This window comes from Amblyomma americanum, chromosome 4, assembly GCF_052857255.1.
Source record: "Amblyomma americanum isolate KBUSLIRL-KWMA chromosome 4, ASM5285725v1, whole genome shotgun sequence".
Classification (NCBI taxonomy): domain Eukaryota; kingdom Metazoa; phylum Arthropoda; class Arachnida; order Ixodida; family Ixodidae; genus Amblyomma; species Amblyomma americanum.
This window is the reverse complement of record NC_135500.1, coordinates 70,729,864-70,750,936: the sequence shown is the minus strand read 5'-3', so window position 1 is coordinate 70,750,936 and position 21,073 is coordinate 70,729,864. Positions and strand designations below refer to the sequence as shown.

The following is a 21,073-nucleotide window of genomic DNA, read 5'->3' as shown; positions in this document are numbered from 1 at the left end:
GCGAACGGGGAAAGCAAGTTCGCATTTATCCTGTTCCCTCTCAATAGCCCTACTTTTCGACCCAACAGCGTTTACAAGCACATCAGGTCAAGGTCGAGTGGAGTCTCCTAGCCCTTGCGGCGGAATTGTCTGGATCCTACTCGGCGTGCGTACCAGTACCGGTTTTCAAACAACCAGGCGTGTGGGTTCATGTAAGCGCCAGCCGCTATCAGCCCGAGGCCCTCCCATGAGGAATGTTTGCAGCTTCATTCTTGACTTGTATCGACACCTGGGTCACTGCGCCCTTGCGCTGGGCAAGTAACGAAGCTGTTCTCTTATTCTGTCCTGAATAGGGAGAACCCATCCTTTTTTTTGGCACTAAGAATGCCTTATTGTGTGGCTATGGGAGAGGAAACGGGAAGGGCACTTTTGGGTGTGGGCTTACATTCCAATTCCTTTCCGCACCAAGAGCTCGAGCGAAAAATAAAAGGCAGAAATCCTTTCCGAATACAACCCAAGCAAGAAAAAAGCAAAGAGCTAGGTCCGTCCAAGTTCTGAGCAAAAACCTGCGCGCACGAACACAAGCAACCAAGAGGCTGGGGGTAGAGTGGAGTAGCGACAAAAATATTCTGACACCAGATGGAGCCACATCGCACTAGTTAAATTTGGCTGGAATTTCAAATGCCCGCAGAAAATAGGTACACAACATTCAGAGCCTGTAAAACGCTAACACTAGGCTCGATCTGGATGAAAACTGCGGATTAACAATTAAAAACAAAAAGAGAGGAAATGTTGGGGACAAAACTTTGATATTTTGCTTAGTTTTTTCGCGAGATGACATGAAAGATTGACATAAATAAATGTGCAATTTTTCTGAATATTTACTTCTGAATTGTAAAACATTAAACTTAAAAAATAATTTTTTCCGCAACATTTCCCCCATTCTTTAAGGAAGAAAACGCTGCCTCAAACCTCTTGAAATTCGAGCCTATTTTAGACACGCTACAGCTCCTGAAAGTTCCCATGTATTTCCTAAGGACACTGTCACTGGTGAACCTTCTTAAGTGCCACGCCAATTTCGTCTCTCCTTTCTCGTTGTTTCATGCACCAATATAGAGGTGTCAGATTTTGTGGCCTTGATGGACATAGTTTCCCAAAACGAAATACAGTATGAGTGTGAGCTATACACTGAATTTAATTCATTTAGTTGGTTATCGCAAAAAAGCGCACAACGTCTTAAGTATAAAAGGCTACAAAAATATTGGCCACGACCATGTCCGTCTAGGGCACCAATGCATAGCTCGAACCTGCCGCAGCTGTCCTGCGTTGCAAAACGTAGGTTACCGCTGGCTCCTATGCCGGCAGTCTTCTCTGTATGTGCCGATATAATAATTTGGCAACGAGGATTGAACACAAAATAGAGATGGGAGAAATGAACTCAACAGCCCTTTCCGCAGCTCAGAAAGTCGAAAGTAGGTTAAGAGCAGGTGAGTTGCTGAGAAGTCTAGATCTAGTGTGTCCGTTAAACAGCGGCAAATAAATTAGAGTAAGTAGAAATGTTGACCCTCAACACGCTTTAGCTACTCCGTATAGTTAAGCGAATTCTTATAGAATCTCCACAGCACCCAACATAATAAAAGAACTCAATGTTGACTTGCATTACAGGCAGCTGTGCGTACGTAGATGACAAAATCAACAGTGGAAATGAGAGCTTAACAATTGACTTCATATCCGAAATAAGTTACACAACTTTTGAACAAGGTAAATATTCGTCTTAGAAGTGCTGACTATTGGTTTGCAGTTTGCGAAAACCACTACCTTGCCCTCAGGTTTGATGCATTAGGAGTTCACACTACACATAAGAACGGTGAGGTGATCGTGCAAATTTCAGCGCCAGCGTGCAAACGAACGTGTCGGTCCATGCTTGGGAGGTTTGCACTATGCGGCAGGTTTTAGAAAGCCACGGCTGGAGTTGGCAGTTGTAACTACTACTTAAACGAGAAAAACGCAGCATACAGGTGTGTGACAAGAACAGAACCCTTTCCGCTGGTAAATTTAAACCTTCTATAGCGTTGGTATCAGCTCAATAGGCCGAAAGAAAGAGCTCTTGGTGGCCATCGATGGTTTTTCTACTATAAATGGGAGCAGTCCTTCCGCAACGTGTTTCAAAGCCAGGGTGGAGCCGACTTTGTATTTCCTTCTCGCACATTAGGACCAGCAGAGCGAAACTATGCGCTCTTAAACTGAGGATGTGTGTCAGTATACTTGCAGCGCACAAATCTACGAAGTACAGCGCTGGAAAAAGGGTTGCCTTCATGAAGGTCGACCAACCGTTGCAGGCAGTAAATCGGCCCGAAAAAACCGACACTGTAAGAGGTTTGTATATCACCTAAATGGTATATCATGTCTTGAATGTGGTCACGATAAATTATTTCAGCAAAGAAAAATATTAACAACGCCAATGCGATCACTAAAAAGGTCCTTATGTCTGTCACTCTAAAACAACTAAATTTTACTAGATGAAAATTGTCAAAACGATCAGAGCGCGCCTCCTCAATAACTGAGAGGATCCATACTTACCTCACTCCTATCACTAACAATTATGGGGACCACCTAGAACGCTTCAAATTTGAAAGAGGTGTGCCCGCCACCGAACAAAGAACTAGACAGTCCAGGAGCTACTCACATGAGCCTGATACATGCAAACATCTACCACAACCTGTTCCTCTAGAATAAGTTCATTCGCGTTTTGCTCCTCGTACTGTACTTGACCTACGGTTTCTAATTCATACTGGCCCTGCGTGAACGAGCTTAAAGGCTTGGAAGTTGACAAGCCATGCAGTCATATCAGCATTGGTTAAGCGGCCCTGAGCAGCAGAGGCAGAAACACAACGCAAACCAGTCTGGAGTACGCGAGTTGCTGCCAGCCAGTGGCGTCCCCGACTGATTATGCCGACCTGCTCGACAAGCCTCTCTGTTCCATTTACCTTCTTCCGGGAAATAGAAGTTTTGCAAATTAGCAACACACATCGAAGAAAAGATAAGCAACAAACCACTGAAAGCGCAGGTTCTGCTTACTTGCCCTCCACAAAATATCTCCTATGCATGAATTTGTATTATCTTCTAGAAAGGCCAACCGAGTTGTTGCTGGCGCATTCAAAGGCACACTTCTCGATTTTAAGTGCTCCTAATGTTTCTAATTCAACCTGTGTTCTTGCGCGGCCAAAATATTGGAGGTTACTAAACAGGGGTACAGTGTTGACAGCTCATTCGATGTTTACGAGATTGGCTGTGGTAAATCGGCTTCAGTGAGGCGGGGTACTGTAATAAATGTTCGTTAATATATCTTCGAACCTGGCCAATGCAGGCCGTCAGCACGTTAGAGGTGAAGAGAGCGCAAGGCAGCGGCTGTACATCTGACAAGTGTATTTCTTTCTTTCACGTCACATATCTATGTGTGCTTTTATTTGCAGAAGTATGCGAACACCACCACGGCCCTTTTGCGGGTGCTGGAAGGACCGGTCTGAAACAATATCTCGTGGCAACCTTTCAGCCAAAACGGGGACGTTGCGATGTATGGTGATACAGGAGGATTCGTTTCTTGCCCCGTTCTTCTTCACCGGGATTGAAATTAGGCAAGCACAGTGAGACCACACAATAAGTGGACTTTAGTGTCATCCGTGCACATGTCAAGAGCTCTCGAACGGCACACTGTGATGATATTGATGATAATGGCTACTGATTGACAGTCCCAATATAGGTTTTCAAGACTTGGGTGGTTAAACATGATTCATAGGAAGATGTATTCACGGTTAGTTCTTGTTTATCGCCTTAGGCCCCTCAGACTTGACACATGCGTACGGCTGCCCGGAGCGCTGTTCGAGCGCTCTAGACTGGTCTGTGATGAATTTACAGCGCGGTCAAAAAAAACATTTTTGACATTTGTGGTAAGACAGCTGATGCGCAACCACCGAAGATACGTAGCATTGGTTAAGCTGAGATTGCACTAACTCTGATATCCGCTTAGTACGCCGCCGCTGCACGCCCTCTTCCCTTGCTGTTGCTGTGCGGAAGCTAGAGAGGCAAATTGGCTATGTACAGCCATGAAAGAATCTATGTACAATGGCCAAGATTTCGCAACCAGAAAATGGGGCAGTGCGCTCAATCCTAAGCCACTGAGAGAAACACGTAGAAGGCTCAGTTTCACTTTTCGGAAGCACCTGTGCAGTGAAACTATATTGACCCGCTTGATCTGGTTGCCATGGACGCCTACACAGAGTGGGTTGACGAACTGCGGGCATCAAATTTGAAGTCATCTGACGTCATAGATGTGCCAAGATGCCACTTAGCGGCATTTGGGATTACACTCAAAATTCTGCCATACAGTGGAATATCATTGGTCTGGAAATGTACCAGAGATGACGACACATCTGAAGGTGCGCTCATGATGCCTTGATGATTTATGATACCACCACAGTAAAACCTTCTGAATGTTATTGCTCAACGCTAGACAAGATATGAACAGAATGAAATTGCCACCATAAAATGCTCAATTTCCTGTTTCCTATTTGGGCAGTATGCAACGAAGCACTGTTTAAGTACAAAAAGCATCCGCAAAAACATTGTTTGGGTAAGGGGTACCGTACTTGCTTTATTATTTGAAGCCAGGGCCAAGATCGGAGTCTCAAGACCTTAAATGGTTTGAAAAAAACGTGAAGTGCAGGAATTATCTCTTGACCGCAAGGTTGCACGACTACTAATTTTTCATGAGCTGTCTCATAATGAAGCACGTCATGACGACCTTTTTTGTTTTCCTGCTTTCATTTTTGAGTGCCGCAGCTCAGTTAAGCGTTCAGCGGTAATCAATTTCACTGCTCGTATTCGTTAATACCAGACACATTTCATGACAGCGCGTAGGTGCTTGTCGTTCTAGTCCTGGTCTTGCAACTTGCGCTGTTTTCAGTTTCGTTGCCAAGGATAACCAAATAGCTCAATCAGCCACGCTCGGAAGTATGTTTACCTGTCGCAGTGCTCGTTCTTTTTTATTTGTGAACTAGATTCAACTTTTTTAATCACGCCCTACGACAGGTAGATTTCTCAGCAATAGTCTTGGGGCTAAACATGCAGATGAAAATAAATGAGAAAAAGACAGTAGCCATGAGGATAACAGGCAAAAAGCAGCCTTCAGCTTTTTCATACAGCACTAATGATCAGCATTTATCCTTAATATAAACTCATATTCGCTGCATATGTTAAGTGGAATGACCATATTACTTATAATCAAAAGTAAGAAATGTGTAAGCTAGATATTTTTAGAAGGTCCCTGCGACAATCCACATATGAAGTTTGCTAATGGCCTATAAGACGTTTATTAGGCCAGCCCTGCAATACACAGCCGTCGTTTGGGATCCATATACTTAAGCCAACATTAACCAAACTTGAAAACGTTCAGAGGCAATCAGTTAGTTTCAGTTGTAATTCATATAGCGGGAAAACATCACCGAGCTTTCTTTTAGACGGGGGTAAAATTGAAGCACTGCAGGAAAGAAGACGCCATGAAAGAATAAAATACATGCAATTGATCTAGCATGGTGAATTGAAACTAAATGGAGAGCAGTACATCCAAGAGGTCTCTCGATGTCCTACACGATCACACTTTTATAAATACCTATTAGACTTTACTTGTAGGGCTGATTATTTCAAAAATTCCTTCATCCCAAGAACAGTTCCAGAATGAAATAATCTGATCCCCTCTGTAATGGAATGTCTGATACTCGCGCTTTTTTCGAAGACGCTTTAAGATCATATATAGTAACAAACTTGGTTCTTCCTTGTCATTGCTGGTCAACGTGCATTTTTCTCGTCATCGTGCATTTTATAAGGCACCGACTTCTAGCAAGGGCCTTGATTCAAAGGATTCAAAGGCAATATCACGACAGGAGGAATTGTACGCGCATGCACCACAGAAGAGAGCGATGTCCTTATCATGGTGATTCGGTGAAAAATATTGCGAGCATATCAGTGAGAGTGCGACAAAGGCGATGGCTAAGGTGATGTCTTAAGCATGCACATTGCCGCAGTTAAATAAAAAAGGTGTTGAGTTTACGGGTAATAAGCAGGTGTCAGCTGATGTTATCTAAAGCAGGAAGGTACGATGTCATCCACAACTGGGGAAAAAGCAGCGGCCGCGGAGGACAAGAAGTTGATGGGAAGTTCTATGACGACGGATGACGTCCTTTAGAATGAGGTCAGCAAAACATGTACTGTACTAGGGTAGTCGGGCGTGACTGCGTAGCTGGCAGCACACTCCGTGGCAACTGCGGCCGACCACTTTCCGGAGGTGGGCTTAGGAAACGATCCCAAAAGGTAAAAAAAATTGGGGAAGGGGCGTCTATAGGTTTTAGCATACCCGTTGAGAGAGCGGTGGGGCGTTTCCGGCGCTGGCACTGGTCGAAGGCAGCAACATATCGCAATACCGGGACAGCCACGGATATCGCCACACTGATGCCATCTGATGCCATCTTCACCTTTAAAACCGAGACTTTGACCGAAACTGAAATCAAAGTGAAAACCGAAGTGCTTGCTCACCTAATTCGCCTTTGATATAACCGTGCTTAATCATCCATCGTTTTAGTTTACATGGATGTCTGGAGATATCCAGGGACTGCAGCAGGGTTCGATAATGTCGTTAGCGACATTTTGGTAGCGTCAGCGTTGAATACCTCTCGCCCGACGTGGGAGACACGGTATGGTAGGCGGCGGGTAGGAGCGGCATCTGCGGTGTCGAAGGGGTGCCTAACGGGGATAGCTTCAACAAGCGCGGTGTTATTGATGTCGAAAATGTTGAAGAAACAGTCCAGAAGGTACCGAATCCGGGTAGTGGGTTCGGTGCGGAGATCGGTTGCATAATCATAGAGAATACGTCTGTCGAAGGAGGGGGATGCTGGCACGGGGTTTTGTTCAAGAACAGGGTGGCGTCAATTGTATAAACATTACACAGAACAAGCGGGAAGGGAAGCCAAGCATATGCCGGATGGAAGCGCTTGAGGAGAATAGTCGAATATCAGAAAAGAAATAGACAAGCCGTTGGCCTTGACAGTGTTGATGGTATGAAGCAAGGTAACAACGTTGCGGCTTAACAGGAGACCAAGAATAGGCGCGACGGAGTGGTCGCCATTTGGTGCTGGAAGCGATGGTGTCAATGGATTTAAGAAGGCACCTTGGGATTGTTTTGGCGAAGGAAGGAGGCCCTGTGGATGCTCGCGATGGGGGTCGCTGTTCATCACAGGATGATGTCAGGGCTATGATCTAACTGCGGGAATTTGGCTTAATAATACGCCGGCTTTTGACTTACTCAAACTATGACCCTCACTAATTAACAATGGCGCCAACTGTAAAGCAGAGTTTCAAGATGAGCAATTAGAAAACGTCTTCAGCACTTCCTTTGAGAATGTGGCCCACCTTGTCGGCGTCAGTCACGCTCACGTCGACTATGTGTCAAACAGCCAAGAAATTTTGTAAAGGCCACGTAACTTTCCGTTGAAGATTGGTCGCAAGATGCTGGTTGTTTTTCTTTTCCTGCGTGCTGTCGATCGTCTGTCCTTCCAAACGGCACTAAAGTATTTTTTTGCTAGTGTCGTAGCTTAGCACACTCTTGAGTGCCGTTGAGATAAAGGTGACATTGGCTAGATTTAAGGTGCAGTAGCACCTTTTACAGGGGTTCACTCTTTAGTAGAGGCTAACCCTGTCTTTCACATTTAAACCATCAATGCCGGGAAAACTGTCGGCGTTGCGAAGAAAAGTCGTGACTACGACAACAGCGGTATCAGTGTTCCATGATTCGCCGTGATGAGATATGGTAATAGCTCTCGTTTGTCGACCACTCCGGAACTCAATGATTATTGGGCGTACAACCAACGCCTCCTCCAAAGGTGTTACATGTTCCTAGGCGAGGGAAGCGCAAAAACAACCATGGCACAGTAGTACTCAGCCCACAGCTCTCCTACAGCGCTCCGGGAAGAAATTACGCCACCACCGAGACACTTCGTTCACATCGTCATACGTATTATCCACTCGCATTTTACCAGTGTTACCTTAGGCCCTTTACTTTAGCCATTTTCTAATTTTGCTGTGATTCTATCGTATTTCGAAGGGATTTTTTTCCCTCTCTACATAGTTCTCAGTCGTTGGAGCCTTTATAGAGATTTTTAATAAAAATAAACAGAATAAATTCTAGCCGAGGCTGATTTTCCAAGGTAGAAATAATGGTCACGTGCGAATTTGGAACGAAACTACAGTCGATAGCAAGCCACCCTCAGCGCTGCCTTATACCGTGTTCGTGGCTTGGTAAGTCCGAATGCAATAAATTGATGTAAAATGGAGCATCTTTCCAAGAAGCACCAAACTAGGCAGACGCCATCATAAGATACATATTTCATGTTGGCGCGAACTTTTGTAGTAAACTTCGATTCCTCAACAAACAAGCGTTAAATTCGAAGTGAATGCTCTGGGCAGGATGATCCACCGCCATAGCCAAACAGACAGATCGCAGAGTTAAGGAAAAGTGCGCCTTGCAGGGGCGTGAGATTTCGTGAAGAGATAGGTGAATTGCTCTAAAGGCGCGTGGCTTGTGGCGATCCCGGTACTTGCATGTATGTGAAAAGGTGGCGGCGCGATAGATATGCAGCTTTTTTGTAGATTTCGACAGGCGGTGTCGACATAAAAAGCTTTGCCCCATTTCCTCCCGCTTCACTTCACCGCCTTGAACGCAGTACGGAGACTCCATATGTGATGGTCTCAGTGTAACAGGTTATTCCAAGGGAAAGCAAACTTAACAGCAGCAATACAATTTGCACAGCAAATGAAATTTCCGCTAGAAAGGGTGGCCGCATATGGCACAGGAAGGGTCATTTGGAGGTTTCTGTGGAGGGCCTCGGCCTGCCGGAAACATAGTTTGTTTAAGAGGGCGATGATAAAGAGAAAGGTAGGAGCTGAAGCACGGACGAGATATCCTGCCTTAGCCATGTTTTGCATGGTAATCAGAGAGAATTCGTCCTGGGCATAACAAGTTCTCCGTCGCATCTAATGTAGCAACCTCACATGATTTCGCAGTGAAAGAGAGGCGCAGTTATGTTCAGGAAACATTGCGACCGAACGCGGATAGAATCATTGGTTAAACAAAAATACGGCCCAGGGGTATAGGCAACGCGCCTATCAACAAATATTCGTTGAGCTATTATTTAGGGTTAACACAGCGCTTTTACCAGAATTTTTTAAACATGCAAGTCCAGCAGGCGCGGGCATCTCCTGCAGTGCGCAAACATGTTAGCGTTACCACATGCGCAAGACGCTGTAGTGCGATACTTCTTTTTCTCACACATTGGGATTACACAATGCGTCTGATATGTCTTCATAACATAGGTCTCAACTGCATTTATTTATTATGCTCTATATTTGGCAGCATATCTGGTTACCGAGCATGTCAGAATCTTACAGTAAATGGTGGTGCATCATTGAGAGCGCTGGCGTTCTGACACGGCTTGAAGAACTCCACATTCTGAAGGCCAGTGTTTTCAGGCAGGTACCATCGTCCTTTCATAGTCACAGATATGGCCCATGGTATTGTAGTCGTCGAATAGTTTCTCTCGAGAGATTCCAATATGTCAAAAGCGTCCTCCTGTCAGAGGAGAATACAGGTTAATGTAGATGGAAGAAACCGGAAATTGTACTTGTATTCTCTGGGTTGTTTACCCGGGAATGACAGGTTGCGCGTAAACCTGAGGCGAGGGCTTGATTCCCAAAAACCTGGTTTATAGAGGTTTAATGTCATAAAGCGACAGATGCAATGAAGGGCGCCGTAGTGAAGGGATTCGCAAATTTCGACCACCTGGGTTTCTTTGCGTGCACTCATATCGCACAATACACGGGCCTCTAGAATGTCGCCTGCATCGAAATTCTACCGAAGCGGCCAGGATCGAACGCATATCCTTCGGGTCAGCAGCGGTCCGCCATTGGGCCGCCCTTTTACAAGCGCTATTGGGATATTTTTATATTGTAGACAAAGACCGAATAACATGTTCTTTATTTCATTGGCAGTTTCAACTCCGTAGACACAAACCATAAGTTTACGCACACCTACTCAACGAGTGAAATCAATTTTCTTCATGTTGACATTCTGGTCGACAAGGCGTGAATTTGTGTAACAGTTTATTGAAAACCAACAACTCCTAAAAATAACTACATTTACAAAGCTTCCATCCCCGTCACTGCAAAAGCAGCATCTCTTATTCGCAAGCACATGGTTTAAGAACAACCTGCTCTAACTACCAAGATATCTATGACAACTGTGAACACATGCGCAACGTCCCACTAACACAGCGCAATGCACCTTCCCTTATTGATGACGCCATAAGCCGAGCTTAAAATCTGAACCCTAAACAAATTATGCAGGGACCCAGAAAAATAACGGAAATGACTACACAATAAACCTTATTCTCACATTTAACAGTAACGCACCGAATATAAACATAATTGTTATTAAGCTCCTTAATTTGCTCTAACAAGGTCAGCGACTATTAAATATATTTACATGTGCACCCTGCGTGATTTATAAAGGTGCCAAACACATTAAGAGCTATCTAGTTCACTCCAAGGAAAACAAAGCATTAAAGTATGGATGTCGCCCCTATGATAAAGGTCGCTGCAGAGTTTGCAAACACATGCAGACTACGTATTCCGCAACAAGTACGAGACCAGGTTCCCGGCGTGCAATCAACGGCATATTCGACTGCAACTAATAAAACATTATTTATCTCCTTAGATGCACTCCGTGTAACCAGCAATATATACGACAGACGGACACTGCATTCCGCATTCGATTGAACTATAACCACGCGCACACCAAGTCTTTCTAAAATCTTCCCTAATCCAAGCATGTAAACTCAGGACACTCATTTGACCAACCTAAATAAAATTCTTAAAGGGGCTTTAGAAACACTCGAGGACGTATTTTATCCTTAAGTTTAATACAAGAAGGTCTTAACAAAAACTCTGGTAATCTTATTTTTATTCACGCACTCCAATGAAAATAATCGTACCCTTCTTTTTAATGGGCAAACTTTGATGTACCCTTTATAAGTCGTATCATACATCCTAGGCGCTAATACCACTCATTACTCACACTATCCTGCCTCGTGCAGTATTGATAAATAACCGTCCTTATTTCGTCTTTTTTTCCTTGGGTGAACTTGAAAGCTTTCTACAAAGCATGGACACCCACCACTACAAGGAGATACTCCCGACAACTTCGGTTCGACGACCCGCCCAGGGAGAATTAACCTGAGCCGCGGAGAGGAAGCGCTCTTCACTGAAACGCATACTCCTAGTGTGCGTTCCTGCCAACGTGCTCGTGACAACGTAGCCCACTCATTCCCTAGCATTCCAACTCGCAGCTTAAGGGAAATTACTGAAACCTCCCTAAAAAGCACCTGGTTTGGCCTTTCCGTGGCCGCCAGTGTCATTTGCGCGGCGGCGCCTGCTTGGCCACCCAGCTACAGCGGCCCCAATCTTTGTATTTTGCTTGTGCATTTCGTTTGTTTTTTTTTTGTTTTCGTGCGTGTGTCGCTGCCGTGCTGCCCATGTCCACCGCACCACCTTCCTCCAACTTTCTCTCCTTTCGCCATCTCTTTTTTTATTCTTCTTCCACCAATTTTGTCTCTGCTCCCCTAACACGCCATTGGTTATTTATTTTTGAACGGTTGTTTTGTTTGCGTGTTACATTCTTTTTCCCTCTGCTATGCAGCTTAAAAATTAAAACCTCAATCAGACGCAATACCACTGCAGTCCTGAAGAAGACCGCACCGTGGTCGAAACGTCGACAGTGAGTGTGTCTTTGTAGAATAGAAGTGCTTTCTTCACTTAGGCTATATATACATATATACCGGCTTTTACAGAGAAGACTATGCAATTTTCAAAAACACGATTTTTGAGATAAAATAATGGCTTTCGTGACATGGTAATGCCAGGCTTAGCGGGCACCATCAAACCAGTCAATCATTTCAACCACTTCGATGGTTGACTAATTTTCAATAATTACCTTTTGAACAATTTCCGTTAAGCGGCTGGTTGCAATTAGAGGATTGTAGCCGATCGTTTGTAACCGCCATACCAGCTTCCAGAATTTCGAAAACGCGATTGGCCTTGGCCCGCCAAATTTTGGCTACATTGTGCCAAAATGCATGCGCATTTGAAAATTATGCAGGCGAAGCAACCTTTCCAGTGCACGTAACTAGTCGAAATAGCCAAATTTTGTCGAGCCACACCGTCAATGGTAATCGAGTTTTCGAAGTTCTAAAAACTGGTATGTCGGTTACTAACGACTTCATGCAGACCTCTAATCGCAACCAGGCCCCTAACTGTAGTAGTTAAGAAGTTCAGAATTTTAAATTAGTTACCCAGCTTACTAGCTCATGATTCACCGGGTGTCAGGTGTTCGAAAAAGCCGGGAGTACAATGTCACGGAAGTTATATTTTTATCGCAAAAACCTGGCACAAGTGCCAATATATGTCCACTAACAGCAATAATTCAATAGGTTTGCATCAGTCGATAGGAAATAATAGTTTCGAAGTTTTCCAGAACCATCATAAAGCGCATGGAAACAAAATTTTCATGAACGGTGTATTTAAAGGGAAATAAAAAATTCACTCACATTTTCAAATCTTCAAACACTGTCATGTAAAAAGGAAATGAGTTAACATCAGAACGCCCACGTTGAGAAAAGAATTTCCCGGCGCGTAATGCTGTGCGCAAGTATCTGCTGGCAGGTAATTTGTTGACTTTAATTTGTTGACTTCAATTTTATCCTAAAGCACCGGCAAAACTCGCATACGGTAAATGGCATTAATTTGGAAGATGAAACTATAGCATAAATGATACCACTGGACCGATTTGTTTCGACGCACAGAGCCCATTTTCATCATGTGTGAAATTTTTTCACTCCGGTTATCTCCTTCGACGCTCTGCCTGCGCATTGGCTTCCCTGATACGACAAACAGTGACCTCCCCTGAGCCATTGCCTTCTTCACCCTCAGACTGCCGAGCACGACGCGATTTCGCATCGCTGATCGGAAAGACAGAAGCCTTCAGAGGTCCTGCAGCAACCTATGTGGGCACAAGGTTCGCGAGCTCTGACTGCGTCTTCCTCATATCGTCATTCCTCGCGCCCTACACCGACCCTTCTACCATTCTCTGACTGGCCGTAGCATCTCCCTTTTCTCTGTTCTCTCCACCTCGTCTGCATAGCACTAAGAATCGGACGTATAGAAAAATCAGTGCCAGCAACGACGGTAAATTTTGGCGCGCTTTTTCACCGAAAATTAGATTTCCAAAGGGTTGAGGCTGATGTTCGTGAGACCTTCATATATGATTTATCGCAAGATAGAGGTACCTTACATACCACTCCTTCGGAGCATGCAGTTAACAATTATACGCACGGACAATTCCGGATGCTCCAACCACATGTCTGCCGTTAGCGTTCTCCTGCATTGACGCTCTCTTACAGTACACTAAATTCCTAGATTGTGGAAGGGTGTCTTATGTTGCCTTCCACTGCCATGCCCAACAACTCTGGACAAATATTTTGAAAACGAAAACTGTGAGACACTTTTGCCAAAACATCAATGATAATGGTCTATTCTGATATTTCGCTTAGTCTTTTAAAGTGTTTCTATCGATCGCAATGAACTGTTCTGATTCGCAGAAAAAACGAATGGGGAACGCTTTTAACAATTGCAAAAACATTGATGTAAAAAAATGATTCAGTACTGTCATCGGGTGACCTGCGGTTCTAAATATCGTTATGGTGAATTCTTACATTATACGAGAAAAAATGGGTTTATAAAAGGTTTTGTGGTCAAACATGAATTTGTCCAGGATTGTTGGGTATGCATATCCCTGTGTTCTCATCACCGTGCTGTTGATTTTTTGTTTAATGCGGCAAACGTAAAAAATAGTGTTATTTTTCCGCGCTGTGTACTCTGATGCGCCTATTAAAACAGAACATGCACTGCATGGTCCGCTAAGAGCTTATTTGACACGGCCAATAAATTGCAATACCTGCGTATTGACCACATTGTGCCAGGACAATGAACACTTCTAAGGATAACTGTCTCTTTCTTCGCTTCAATTCCGTGAATGGGAGCGTGGAACTGGCAACATGGCGATGCCCATCTGAACTGTTCTGCTATTGATGCAGGTTTTTTTTCTGCGTGGCAGACTACTGGAGGAACGTCTTCGGAGGCTACCTTCGCGGATGACGTGGGCCATCTTAAGGATGAAAATGGTCCCTTTTTCAAGCTCGACAAATATATGTGCCCAGCAATGAACGCATCGGAACTTTTTTTAACGTTCTAATTTCAGCAATGTTCACTGGGCGCCAATGATATACGGTTACAAATGATGCGGCGCTTTGCCATAAGGGCGTGGAACATGCGACACAGCGAGGCCCATCTCACCTGTTCTGCTATTGATGCAGGTTGGTTTTCTTCATCATTCTCTTACACGCCAAGCTTTCCTGCTACCAGTTCCACCCCACACGTTGTTCTTGATTGTGTTGTCAGAGCTAAGGCGCGGAAGAACCAGCTCCGACAGCTTTGATGTTTGAACTGTTTATCTGCGCTGCTTGCGCTGCGGCGGCCTAGCCCAACTTCCTCTTTCTTGAACGGCGCCGCTTGCCATGGCCGGCGTGCCGAGGGCGGCGCAAGGGGCGCTACATTATCATGAAAAAGAAATTATGTGCCATTTCAGATTTCTCATGTTAGGCGGCAACAACTTCGGCTTTGAAACACTGCGTTTTAATTTTTACTTTTGCTGGTGCGTTGCAGTGATTTTGAACTGAACCCAGACACAACTCTCAACAATTGACTCTCTTGCTCGAAGGTCAGAAAAACAAGATGTCCAAATTAACATCAATGGAAGCGAAACAATCGAGGTTACATCAAAAATAAATTATTTGAAAGAGCGTCGATGCGTTTTGGAAAGGTGTTTGCAAAACTTGATTACATGAGCAAAGCGATAGATTCTATTTCAGAAGAACAGCGCCAACACCATGAAGCGCTGAAGGTTCTCAATGCCAAAATTGAAGGTATAGAAAACAGAGGAACGAGCCGGAGCATTATTGCAGGAGTATAAAAAAGAAAATTCATGAGTTTTGCCTTCTTTTTCAGTCCATTAATTCATCAATTGTTCTTGGGACTGGGTCATGGCCCTATTCCTCTCTCTAATTCTGAGGTATTCCCTCCCGAATATCAATGTTTTTTCGCAACCGTTGCACAAGAAGCGGGCGTGTGTCCATTCTCGTTGCTAAGGAAATACCATGTGCATTGGTGGATAGCTCTGCTGTTATGGAGTCTGTGTTTTGAAAATTATGGTTACCAAATGAAGAGAGCCTAAATATGGGGGTATCCTACTGTCCACCAGGTGCATCGCGAGCAGAATTTGACCATGTATTTAGATATTTTCGACAGCTCTTGAGAGTGATCCTGTCTTCTCGGGCACGGCTTCAGCCCCCCCCCCCATTGATTGGTCAGCCAGTTTCCCTAGAGGCAGTGTTCGGGTTTCCTTGTAATCGACATTTTTTTGTTTAACAGGTTCATTTAGGTTCCACCAATACATTCATGATGCGTCACGCAATGATGGCTCAGGCAATAATCTTGATTTATTGCTGTGTAATAACCCAAACGTTATAGCAGTTGTCAGAGTATGCACGGGAATAAGTGACCACAGTATTGTGATAGCTAACATTTCTGCTGGTAACGTGTCAGTCGCAAAGAAACTCGCCTGAAAAGTCTGTGTATTTATGTCACAATATTCGGCGCATATCAGAAAGAAAGGGGGACGCGCCTAAACAATCGCGCCCGCGCGCGGTATAATAAAACAAAAACAGTGGGGAAGGACCCCCGGGGAGTGCGTAGCTTTGCGTATTGCTGCAACTCAGCTCGCCGGCGCGGAGGCGAGGGACCATGGCCGCCCGTGGCGTCGATTTTTCTCGAATGTTGGAGAAGTTTTTGCTTGTTTTCGACGGCACGGGGGTAACCTTCTCCGCGCCAAATTGATACCCTCTCCCCTTCGCTCCTGTGCCGAGGATTCGCTCGGCGTTCGCACGGGGAGTCAGACGTGCTGGTCGTCGGCTTCGGCGATTTTCAGCCGGAGCAGCGGAAGTTTTCCGCCTGACCCTAGCAAGATCATCCCCAACGTGCACCGAAAGCTGTCGGGAACATCTGGACACCAGTTTTTTCCAAGGTGGGCCCGGTTAAACCCCCTTTTTGGGCAACACATGGCCCGATCGGGCCGGTGGCGCGGCTAGGCCTAACGGCCGAACCGGTACCCGGCACATCGGGGCCTCTGGCCACTGACGCCAGTATGGCTGCTACGCAAATCTCCTGCCGAGGCTACGACCCCGAGAACATGCACTGGACAACGGTTCACCCAGCGGAAACCGCAGGCCCAGATTCGGCAAGATTTCGCAGCGCCGCGTTGAACGCCGCAGTGCTGCGCCGAGCGCAAGACCAAGCCTTAAAGCCGGCGTCCGTAGACGCGGCCGGCGTTCACGCCGGAACCCAGCAGTCACCCGCCCCGCGCGCGGCGGGCCGCAGTCGGCGACTGCTCACGAAGTGGAAACCGCCTGTTATTCCCAAGCCTGCTCCAGACGACTACGTCGTCGTCATCAAGCCCCGGACCCGCGTCTCGTTGTACGAGACTTTCCAGGAGACCGGCTACGGCCGGGCGTTCACGGCTCTCCTGGGCGCGCAACCCGCAACAGATCTTACCATAATACCGGTAAGAGAACAAAACCTCATTATTGTTCACACTGCGAAACCTGAGCTAGCCGACCGTATCATCGGCGAATTTGAACTTAATGGACCCGACGGGAAGGTCCCCCTTGTGGGGCACCTGCGCCAAGACGACAAGGACGTCTGCTACGGCGTCATTACCGTCCGTAACTCTGAAACTACGGACTCGCTCCGTACTAGGCTCCAATGGCGCTTCGGCACCATCGTGGACGTGCGAAAATTTGGGACATCCAACAAAGCGAGACTGACTTTCGCCGGAACAGAGAAGCCACGTTTCGTGCACTACGACTCGGAGCTTGTACAAGTTAGGCCTTACCAGCGAACCATTCCAGCCTGCCGACATTGCGGTGTGGTCGGCCACCGCGTGGACGCCTGCCCCGGCCAGAGGCTGGACCGGTGCGGCCTGTGCGGACAGCAGGCTCTACTCGTTGAGGGGGAGCGGGCCCCTCACCAGTGCAACCCAAAGTGTTCAGTGTGCGGCGCGGCCCATGCCACGGGGGGCCCAGCGTGTACTGCTAAATATCGCGCTATCCAGCCCACGCAGGCCGAGCGCGGGCGTAAATCGAAGCGAAACCGACGCAAGCGTGGCAAGCGTCGCCCGGACAAGCTGAAGGCCAAGGCTGCCGACCAAGCCATGGACCAGCCTGTGAATTCCTCTTCTGGGAGCCAAGGGAAACCTCCAACTGCGCCACCGCCGCCTCAAGCCGGTGCAGCGAAGCCCCTCGGACCTCCACAAAACGGCGGCTCCAAGACGTGGGCAACCGTTGTCAAGCAACACTCCCAGGTGAGCGGCGCCGGCAGGGCAGCTTCTCCCTTCGCTCCCCCTTCCCAATCCCAACAACGGCCAATCTCTGCCGAACAAAAAGAAATATCTGCTCTCCGCGAGCAGGTTGTAAATTTTCAAAAGCGCCTCGCAATAGCGGAGGCCCGCCAAAATTCCCCCAACCACACCTCTGCCTCACCCGCAGCAGAGGCAATGGAAAGCGACGCAACCCCTTCAGGACAGGCTGCGCATGCCCTCACGGCACTCGAGGCGAGAGTGAGCGCGCTCGAAACTCAAGTTAACAACAGAATATCCGCATTGGAAACGCAAATCAATGCCACACTTACGGCGGCACTCAACAAAATTAGCCACCTTGCGGCATCTATCCCGAACCTCATAACCGCTCAGTTCGCTCAACTCACCCGCGCTCCCAAGCGCGCTGGCCCGCTCAAAACCTCCGCAGGCCGGCAGCTCAAAGCGTCTAGGCGTCGAATCGCCGGAGAAGAAGAAGAGGTCCCCTGTGCCATCCTCAGTATAGAGAACGCTCCTCTCTTTGGAGCCACTGGCTCTCAAGCCTCCTCTCTCCAAACTCACAACTCTACCCTTGATCATGGCGGGCGCCCCTAGAACTAGGAAGCATCCGCGAAGCAATTCGATCCCTATTCAAATTGTACAGTGGAACTGTCGCGGATTCAAGGCACGCACAAAGCGAGCCGATCTACGCCTTTTCCTTACAACGTTCCCAGAATTACCTGCTGTGGTGGCCCTTCAAGAGCCAGGAAATGGCGCCACCCTTGCCAGTTACACGGTGTACCAGCAGGATGCGCATAGCTGCCTCTGCGTACATAAAAATTACACGGCCTCCCAGGTTGACCTGGATCTTAGCGCTACTTTCTCCTATGTAATGGTGACGATCCTTCCGCTACGCAAACAGGACCCCCCATTGCACATACTCAACATTTACTGTCCCCCAAAGCTACCAAATGTTACATTCGCAGATATCTTCAGCCGGGCTTTGAAGGTCGCGAATCGGGATCCCCTCATAATCGTTGGGGACCTTAATGCTCCCAGCACCTTATGGGGGTACACACGTGAAGAGAAACGCGGACGCAAGTTGGCGGAGCTTGTTTCCACACTGGGCCTTACTCTTCACACGGATCCCGCGCAACCCACTCGTATAGGTAACTCCGTTACACGCGATACGTGTCCGGACCTCACCTTTACGAAAAATATTCGCTATGCAGATTGGAGGAACATCGAGGAATCCCTCGGTAGTGACCACTGCATAATTACCACTACAATCCATACCAAGCCACTCACAAGACCACAGGCCAATGCAAAACTACCCGACTGGACCAAATTTAGGAACAGTTACACCAATCCTCAATCGATAATGGACCAAGGATACTCAACGTGGTCCCAACACCTAGTATCCCACTTGAAATCAGTCGAGCAAAATGTTCAACTCTCAGAGGCGAGCCCGGCGGTGGATAACCACCTCCTCCACCTCTGGGAGGCACGACACAGCCTAGTCCGCCGCTGGCGTCGTCAAAAACACAATCGGAAACTCAAAATTCGAATTGCGGATATCACCCAACAGGCGGCACAATACGCGGCCCAACTCGCCGACTCCAATTGGGCGCACCGATGCAACACTGCAGCTCGGCAAATGTCGAGTCGGAGTACGTGGCGCCTCTTCCGCGCTCTTATTGATCCGGCACAAACCCGTACTGAGACACACAAACAGCTTCAAAGGGCTATACATAACTTCACTGGAGACACGGCCAAACTGGCCGATGCGCTCCGCGACCAATATTTGAGTATACACCAGGATCCCCGTGGTCAGGCGTACTCGTATGCAGGTTCCGAGAACGCGGATTTGGATCAACCGTTCCAGCTCCATGACCTAAAAGCGGCCCTGGCTAAAATGAAGCGAGGTACAGCACCAGGCCGGGACAAGGTGACGGTAAAGCTTATTGCCAACCTCCCAGATCCCGCCTACGAAACTCTCCTCTATTACTTCAACACTATCTGGATTGGAGGCACACCACTCCCCATAGATTGGAAAACGGCACTAGTAACTTTCATTCCCAAGCCAGGTAAAGCCACTAACACCGACAACCTCCGGCCCATCTCCCTCACTTCGTGTGTGGGGAAGCTGATGGAGACTATGGTCCGTGATAGATTGTCGGCTTTCCTGGAACAACAAAACATTTTCGCAGACACCATGTACGGTTTCCGCCCACACCGGTCCGCACAAGATGTCCTGTTGCAACTTCACAACGAGATTCTCGACCCCGTCGAGCACCCCAGCAAAGATAAAGTAGTCGTCGCACTTGACCTGCGGGGGGCTTTCGACAATGTGACCCACGAGATCATCCTATCCCACTTGTCGCAAACACATTGTGGGCGCAATACTTTCAATTATATCAAACAATTCCTTACAGATCGCCAATCCTATATCCGGCTACAAGACACAGAATATGGCCCATATCAACTTGGTACACGAGGGACCCCACAGGGAGCTGTCCTCTCGCCATTACTATTTAATCTGGCCATGATGAAGCTCCCTACCCAGCTGGCGGAGGTCGCCGGTGTGCAGCACGCTCTGTATGCGGACGACATCACCCTCTGGGCAACACAACAATCGGTTGGAGACATCGAGACCAACCTGCAACAAGCGGCAGCTATAGTGGACGAATACGCTCGTCGCTGTGGTCTTGAATGCTCCCCGAGCAAATCTGAATTTGTGCACATACGCCCCAACTCAAAGTGCACAACCAAAATTGCCCTTTCCCTACTTAGCGGACCGATACCTGAACACGCGGAGATCCGGGTACTGGGGCTTTTCATTCATCATAGGCGCAAGATAGACACTACCCTAAACAAGTTACGTAAGGTGGGGGACCAGGTGGGTCGGATGCTCCGCCGGGTGTCCAATAAAAGGGGGGGACGACGATGCAAAGATGCCCTGCGGCTGGCCAATGCATTCGTGACCAGCCGGATTTTATATTCGGCTCCCTACCTCCACCTACGCAAATGCGATGAGAATGCCTTAGAGGTAGTTCTCCGCAAGATTTATAAGAGAGCGCTCGACCTCCCCATAACGACGTCCAACAAGCGTCTCCTCGGTCTGGGGATGACCAACACCTTTGGGGAGTTACGAGAAGCTCATCTTAACAATCAATACTTGCGCCTAAGCAAAACACCCGCGGGGAGCCGCCTTCTAACCCGCTTACACATTTCCTACGCAACACAACCAGAAGAACGGGTCCGCATCCCTGAAGCCTGGCGCTTTGCACTCCAGGTGCGACCCCTTCCGAAGAACATGACTGCAGACACCCATGATGGTCGCCGTCTCGCGCGGGCGGAGGCTATTTCTCAACAATATGGCCACAAGCCAGGTGTCTTCTATGTGGATGCGGCCGGCCCGCACCATGGGGGTTGGTACACGGCGGCCGTCATCCACCAAAACACTACAGT

The 21,073-nt window shown here is 47.3% G+C and overlaps 1 protein-coding gene across 1 annotated transcript in view; it reads right to left on the bottom strand.

Annotated features, from left to right (window-relative positions):
- Positions 1 to 14,677, bottom strand: part of LOC144130170 (uncharacterized) — an 81,061-nt gene extending 66,384 nt beyond the window's left edge. The window contains exons 1-2 of the mRNA XM_077664174.1: positions 14,491 to 14,677; positions 9,473 to 9,655 (exon numbers count right to left, since the gene is read on the bottom strand). Coding sequence (XP_077520300.1) covers positions 9,473 to 9,577 — 105 coding nt within the window. The 5' untranslated portion in view covers positions 9,578 to 9,655; positions 14,491 to 14,677. The remainder of the gene's footprint in view (positions 1 to 9,472; positions 9,656 to 14,490) is intronic.
- Between the last annotated feature and the right edge of the window lie 6,396 nt (positions 14,678 to 21,073).